This window comes from Egretta garzetta, unplaced genomic scaffold (genome assembly GCF_000687185.1).
Source record: "Egretta garzetta isolate BGI_Z169 unplaced genomic scaffold, ASM68718v1 scaffold84, whole genome shotgun sequence".
NCBI lineage: Eukaryota > Metazoa > Chordata > Aves > Pelecaniformes > Ardeidae > Egretta > Egretta garzetta.
The window spans coordinates 136,042-143,596 of record NW_009259526.1 but is presented as its reverse complement, the minus strand read 5'-3'; the positions used below and the strand labels follow the sequence as shown (position 1 = coordinate 143,596).

Below are 7,555 nucleotides of genomic sequence, written 5' to 3'. Positions count from 1 at the left end.
CGGGAAATCTTTAACTCAACCTCTTCTGCCGAGCAGTGGGAACAAATGCAGGGATTTGGGAGATCGGGTCACCTAAGTCCCATCCGTTCCCCCAAAAGCCAGGCTCTGAGGTGCTTTTGAGGATTTTCGTCCTGGTGATCTCCACTCAACGTGCTCGGGCTAGAACCTCCTCGATCCGCTCCCAGCCTGCTCTCACCAAAAAGCCACCCGTCTCTAACTGTGAGGAGCCCCAGGTCCCTGGCAGGCATCAAATAAGCGAAAAGCCCACGTCTTCCTCCTGCACCAGCGAAAAAGAAAACTGAAGAGTGGGGAGGCAGAGAGCAGTAGTTGTCTGCTTTTTAAAAGCTTGCTCTTACACATGCAAATCTTTAATTAAACATACTCATAAAACTATAATGAACCGTTCATCTAATTAAATGGGGTGAGTCATTTCATTAATTTTTAGCAAACTGCAAGGCTGCTCTCCTGCCCTCCTCACTTGGAATTCAAAGGGACGAGCTGAACCATCGGAGGGAAATGATCTTCCCTTTTGCGGTTATTTTGCTCCTTGCGCACAGGACCTGTTTAACTGACCGTAGTTCGTACACTTCTAATTAAAAATTAATTCTCTGAGTCCTGTTGCTGTTCCTGATGGTTGCTTGTTTCCCTCTCAAGCTGTCCAACCCCAGGCTGTAACGGCTCAGGACACATCCGTGGAAAGTATGCAAGACACAGAAGGTGAGGCTGGGTCGGAGGTAGCGGGGATGGAAAAATGCCAGCAAAAAAAACCCCCAAGACAGATGTTCACTGGAAAGAGGCTGGTTCAGAGCAGCCACCCAGCTCACCTGCCCCAAATCTGCCTACCAAAGAGCCAGTTTTCTGTCTCTCCATCAATCCGTGAGGGATCCTGGGGCGTCTGCTTCACCAGGCTAACAGTAGCCTTCCCACAGACCCAAGGCAGAAGTACCTGGCTCAGGCGCCTGGGGTTGATGGGAGCTGTCGGCAGGCAAAGCTTTTTCTCTGCTTGGTGCCTCTGTGGTTGGGGCTGCCCCAAATCTGCCTACCAAAGAGCCAGTTTTCTGTCTCTCCATCAATCCGTGAGGGATCCTGGGGCGTCTGCTTCACCAGGCTAACAGTAGCCTTCCCACAGACCCAAGGCAGAAGTACCTGGCTCAGGCGCCTGGGGTTGATGGGAGCTGTCGGCAGGCAAAGCTTTTGCTCTGCTTGGTGCCTCTGTGGTTGGGAAGGGGAAATGGGAACATGCTGGCTGCCTCCAAGGTGAGGCCAGCCTCACCGGATGGCTTTCATCACCCCATAATGGTGAAATTGGAGTGGTTGGTGGACATGGCCCAGGGGCTGGTTCTTCATCCCCTGCCTGGTTTCGTGGCCATCACCAACAGTGGTGCTGGGAGCTGCTGGTCCTGCTGCTCCCTGGACAACCACTGCCCATGGGCCAGACCACTGGGGCGAGCCCAGTATCCTTGTGCTGACTTTTGAGTAAAGTTGAGAAAGTTGCACAAAGTCAAGGTCTGAGAGCAGCTCTTCTGGCCATGAAGGGTTAAACCAGCCACAAATCTGGGCTGCTGGATGATTTTTTTTATTTTTTTTTTTAGTATTTTTGTATTTGCCTAACTGGTACAGATGCCATAGCCATCCCTTTCTCACTCGGCAATGCCTCCCCTCTGCTCCTTGATCCCATCTGCAGTTTACAAAGCTGCCCTCTAGCAAAGAAGAGGAAACTTCAGGATGCGGAGGCTGAACATCTGGTGTCGAAGAGAAAATCCCATCCGCTCAAGCTAGCCTTGGATGAAGGCTACAATGTCGACAGCGACGGCAGCGAGGAGGCCGAGGCGAAGGAGGAGTCTGGCTCCGACGAGTCGGAGGGGACGCTGGAGGAGGACGAGACGGAGGCGGTGGAGCAGGAGGAGACCCGCAGCCCCGAGCCGGCAGAAGGTGCTTTATCATTATTGATTGCAGAGCTGCGTTCTGCAGATGAATAAAGGGCAGGGAATGTTAATAACCAGGAGTTATAGCTCCTCTGAATTATGTACAGGACGGGTCCTTCAATTACTACGTTTGGTGGAAGCACAATGGCAAAGCTCTGGTTAAACTGAGGGGATACGCGCAGATTGTCTCCGGTGTCTTGAAAATGAGAGCTTTTCCATCAGGGATGCTCCCTGGGGAAAGACCCGTGGAAGGCACAGAGGAGCTCGCAGCGGCGGGGAAGGCAGCCGGGGTCCCACATTGGTGCCTCCGGGGGCTCGGCCGCCTTCCCCGGTGCCGGAGCTGTCCCCCTGGCCGGATCTGGCCGCTCTCCGAGAGGACTGACAGGCAAGCAAGCTGGGTGTCCAGCGGGGTCCTGGCACTGTCGCTCCCCGGTTGGGAGCCCCTGGCTTGGGGAGCACTGAGAGCAAGGGGGGCTGATGGCTGCTGGAAGCCGCCCGCCTCTGAGCCCCGTGAAAGCTTCCAGGGAAATCCCCTTTCTACCTGCTGTTCCCAGATGCAATAAATTAGGCTGCGGCAGGGGTATAACAGCCAGGCTCTGCTTTCAATTAAGCTTAAGTAAGACAAAGACGTGTTTATGAGCTTATACAATTACTTTCTTTTCCTCCTTTTTTCTTTTCCTTTCCTCCTTTTTTTCTTTTCCTTTTCCTCCTTTTTTTCTTTTCCTTTTCCTCCTTTTTTTCTTTTCCTTTTCCTCCTTTTTTTCTTTTCCTCCTTTTTTTCTTTTCCTCCTTTTTTCTTTTCCTTTTCCTCCTTTTTTCTTTTCTTTTTTTTTTCTATGTCTTTTCCCTCTTTTCTTTCCTCCCCCCCTTCTTTTTTCTTTTCCTTCTTTTCCCCCCCCTCAGAGAGAAGCCCAGCAAAATCAACCCATTATGGACAAAACACAGCAACAAGTACGTCTGGGCCCAGCAAGGCCAACTATAGCAGCTATCAAGAAATAATCGCCAACTCTCTCCTAAACCTAGGCCAAATAGCGGAGGAAACCCTTGCCATCGAAGGGCAGCTGCCTGAAGCTGAGCTGCAGGTCTCCAAGCCGCCGTCCAACGTTGTGCATCTGGTCCATGAGGATGCGGGTGAGGAGTTAGTGGAGGAGGAGTGCGACAAGGAGATCATCATCCAGACGGAGGATGCGGAGGAGGTCATTGAGGTCACCAGCGAACGCAGCAGCGAGTTGTGTCCGGAGCACCGGGACGATGCGAACTGCGAGGAGTCCTGCAAACTGCAAAAGGCTGAAGCAGAAGAAGAGGATGAGGAGGATGAGGAGGAGGATGAAGATGAGGAGGAAGAAGAGGAAGAGGAAGAAGAGGAGGAGGAAGAGGAAGAAGAAGAGGAGGAGGAAGAGGAGGAGGAGATGGCTCCTGAAGTGATCTGTGAAGAAGCTCCTCACACTTCTCAGGACACCCAGAAAAGCCACTGTGAAGGGCAGTTCAGCCCAAAGCCCGAGTACTCGGTCATCGTGGAGGTCCGGTCGGATGATGACAAAGACGATGATGCCCGCTCCCAGAAATCGGCGGTGACCGACGAGTCCGAGATGTATGACATGATGACGAGGGGGAACCTGGGGCTGCTGGAGCAAGCCATCGCACTGAAGGCTGAGCAGGTGAAAATTGTACGGGAGCCCAGCCGGCTGCCAGGAGAGCACGTAAAGCACTTCCAGGTGGATGAGAAACAGAGCAAACCACTGGACAGCATCCGAAAGAGCTACTACGGCAAAGGTATGGGGACAAGCCTTCACGTGTCTCCTTCCTTCCCATCCCCAGCCCCCAGTTTCACAGCCCATGGAGGGAATTTAGCCACAAATCCTCAATGCCCAGAGGGCTGGGGACATCTTAGAGGTCAAGAGTGAATGCGCAAAATGATGGTGTCCTCTACATCTCTTCAGGGGCATTGCCTGGCTAAATTGCCTGTTGGCCTTGAAAATCTCAGCCTGGTCAGTAGGGCTGGTTTAAAATCCAAGTGGGTTTTAAAGCAGTGGTAGGAGTCCGGCCACAGCAACATGAGGGACTTGTCAGGGGGTGTAGAGTCCCTCGGGTGCTGAGCTGGGCTGCCTGCTCGGTGTGAGCTGCTCCATGGTCCTTGCTGGTTTTAATTTTTGAAACTTCCAGTGTTACAATTTCACCTTCAGGAAAAAAAGGTCCAAACCCAAAGGTTTCTCCCTGTTTGTTTGGAAAAGTGGTGGCAAGCAACCTTGGCAATTTTTCTTTCCTTTCCACCTCTTCCTCTCCAAATCCTCTAACCTGCTTCCCACCACCCTTTCCCCACAATCCCTAGATCCCTCGAGACCCGAGAAGCGAGAAATCAAATGTCCGACTCCTGGCTGCGATGGAACCGGCCACGTCACGGGACTCTACCCTCACCATCGCAGCCTCTCTGGTTGTCCGCACAAAGACAGGATCCCTCCCGAGAGTGAGTACATGGTGGGATAACGAGCTTGCTTAAATGAGTCTGAAGCCTTATTTCCTAGGGGGATTTTTACAACTGATGGGTAGAGCCATCTCAAGGCCAATGGGCACCCCAAATAGTCCCAAATGATGTGAATTTTATGACCAAGTCCCTAGCACAAGCCTGGTGTTAATCCTTGGCGTATAACGGAGTTTCTGGCATGGGACGGTGCTTTTCCAAGTTGTTCCAGGATGCTCCTATCCACCAAAGTGTTACCACTCTTCGTGGGAAATGCTATGGAGATTACGGAGAAGTCCTACCCTTCTTAAAGATTTTTAGCACCATCCTGTGGAGAGTGAGGTCCCTTCTCTGAAAATCAAAGAGGTGCTTTAAAAATGATGCCCACCTCCAGAGGTGTGTTAAGCCATTCCCATCCTTACGCTGAATGCCACATATTTTTCTCTATTTGGGATATCGTGTTGGGAAGAAGGGGAAACTCTTCTTTCCTGCTGTCCCAATGTGCTGAAGGAGAGGAGTCGTTCAGGACGTGCAGGAGAGCTGAGTCTCCTCCTACACGCTCATCACTGCAAAATTCACAGGGTGCTGTACCGAGATTCATCTCTTCCACAGAAAATATTTATCATCATCATCGTAACAGATTTATATATATACACAGAGAGATATTTTATTTCTACCTCTCTACCAGCATCCTAAATAGCTTTCCCTGTGCATATACATAAAAATCGATGTTGTATGTTTATGATAATGGCATAATAGACCAAAAGAAAAAAAAAAAAGGAGCCCTTCCTTATCAGCAATTTCAAAGGTTGCAGACCTGCCATAAACACAGAACTGCAGGAAACAAGGAGGAAGCGCAGCTATCTTCACACGGGCTTGAATGCAAGGAAAAATATTAATAAATAACTAACACAAGCTGCGTGCTTTAGAAAAGCTTGCAAATCAAATTATTTTCTTTACTTTTAAGGTCAACGCTGCAGGAAGCAATAATCCCGAAGATTAAATTTAAAAAAAAAAAAAAAAAAAATCCAACAAAGACTAGTCCTAAGGCTAAAAGCAGAGATACAACTTCAATCACTTAAAACTACCTGAAATTGGGAGACCTGGCTACGAACCAGGGGTGGGCGGGAGGGGCCGGATGGGGGAAAGGGGATTGCAATCAGCAGATGAGGAGGAAGCCCAAGCTGTACGCAGTGATGCTAATCTAGTGCTGACCTGAGCACTGCTGCCTTGTAAATCCCTTTTTCCCTGTGCAGATGAATTCTAATTACAGCATTTCACGTTCCCTGATTTCTAGGAAACCGGTGTACAAGACTTGATGATTTTGTCTTCTTTTCTTTTTTTTGTTTTTTTTTCTTTCCCGTCTCTGATTTTTATCAAGTTGTTTTTGCTTCCCTTCCCCTCTCCCCTTCCCCTTCTCGCTCTGAAGTCTTGGCCATGCACGAGAACGTGTTGAAATGCCCCACGCCAGGCTGCACAGGACAGGGTCACGTCAACAGCAACCGCAACACGCACAGGAGGTACCAGCTTTGACTTCTCCTCCGTAACAGCCAGGGCGAGGACTGCAGCAGGGCAACCACCCCCAAAAGCCTGGGCTTTACTCTTCTACTGAGAGATGGTGCAGCTAAGATGGGTGAAGTAGGGATGACCCAAAGACAAAGAAGAATACGAGAAAGCAAGGCGGGGCAGTGATTTCTGGCTGGGCAATAGAGCAGAGCGATGCTTCCAGGCTCGCAGGGGGGGCTATGGAGGGGTAGATGCAGGTGGGGGTTCATGGGAGAGGTGTTGGGCTCTTTGGAAGCAGAGGGTGCCTGGTGAGGCTGACCAGAGGGTGATGTTTGTGTTTGGTGGTGTGGCACTTTGCTGGATTTCTAGGAATTTCCACATTATTTAGGCTGAAATTAGTCCGTGGTATTGATGAGCTGGGAATTTAGGTCCCCTTGCTGTAGGACCTCAGCCCAGATGTGGTCGGGAGGGGACAGGGTTGTGCTTTGGGATCTGTAATTGTACCCCATGCTTTGGCTTCAGTTAAACTTGAGCACTTTTACAAACGGGAAGGCTGCAAGCAGAGGGGATGGTGCCCTTAAAAGCTAGAAACCTTCCAAAAAGCCGGACTAGCTTGTGCTGCAGGGATGCGCTCATGAATTTATGATTTACCATTCGTTGCACTTGAGCTTAATTGGCCGAGAGTGACAGCTCTACGAATGTTGATGTGTTTGCAGGCGCAAGGTGAGTTTGTGTCGTTACTCGTTGAGCCGTGGAGGAAGCTGGTGGATTCTTCCTTTTAGCCGTTGCTGCTAGAAGAAAATTAGGGAAAGCTCGTGGGTTAATTGAGCAGCTCGGTTTGGTGCAGGCAGCACGCGATTGCAGTGGGATCGAGCTGATCCACTGGTGTTAGTGGGCTATGGAGCAAGCTCCAGGGCTGAGACCCGGTGGGGTCGGAGCCCTGAATTTCACGCGGGGCTGGGCTGGGGTTCCCTCGGTGCTGGCTGCTCCGGTGATGAAGGTGCCTGTGATGGCTTGGGGTCAGCTGGGAGCACGCGGGCTCTGCTTGTGAGGGGATTTCGACCTTCCCTGAGCAATCGCCGTAAGAGCCAAGCTGTCCCAAAGAGGCAGAGCCAGGCTCGCACGCAGGGTGTGTATGAGCAAAAGCCATTACAGCCCCCGACCCCCCCCCAGGCACCGGTGTGCTGGCAGCCATGCACATCGGAAGTGCAAATGTTTCCCTGCAAGTGCCCCTCAGAAGGCTCCCTTCAAATGGGCTCTGCAAAAGATCCGAGTAAATACGAATCAAAAATGCCATTTCACTGCTAAAAGCACTCAACGAAACCAGCCCGTACCCCTCTGCCCCTGCTGCGCTCAGCCCGGGGGAGCTGCCTCCTTGATCCACCTCTGGGCCCTGGGGATGCTCCGGGGCTCATCCTGGAGAGATTTGGCACTTGATGTTTGACTGCTTTGCTGCTTGTCAAGTCTAAAAGCAAGCTAGGATAAAGATAATAAACACCCCCACCCACCCCCACCCCCCCTGTTAAACGCAAACACTTTTCTCATGGGCTCAGTGCAGCTCCGGGCCCCTGAAATGAAGATTTTCCCACTCATCCCTCACGCTTGGTTTCCTTCTCTCTCTCTTTTTTTTTTTTTTTTTTTCTTTTTTTTAAAAAAACCTCCCCCA

The 7,555-nt window shown here is 50.9% G+C and overlaps 1 protein-coding gene across 1 annotated transcript in view; it reads left to right on the top strand.

Annotated features, from left to right (window-relative positions):
* Positions 1–7,555, top strand: part of MYT1 (myelin transcription factor 1) — a 34,925-nt gene that overhangs the window by 5,120 nt on the left and 22,250 nt on the right. The window contains exons 3-8 of the mRNA XM_009637531.2: positions 655–717; positions 1,685–1,934; positions 2,831–3,698; positions 4,255–4,389; positions 5,813–5,903; positions 6,606–6,612. Coding sequence (XP_009635826.1) covers positions 655–717; positions 1,685–1,934; positions 2,831–3,698; positions 4,255–4,389; positions 5,813–5,903; positions 6,606–6,612 — 1,414 coding nt within the window. The remainder of the gene's footprint in view (positions 1–654; positions 718–1,684; positions 1,935–2,830; positions 3,699–4,254; positions 4,390–5,812; positions 5,904–6,605; positions 6,613–7,555) is intronic.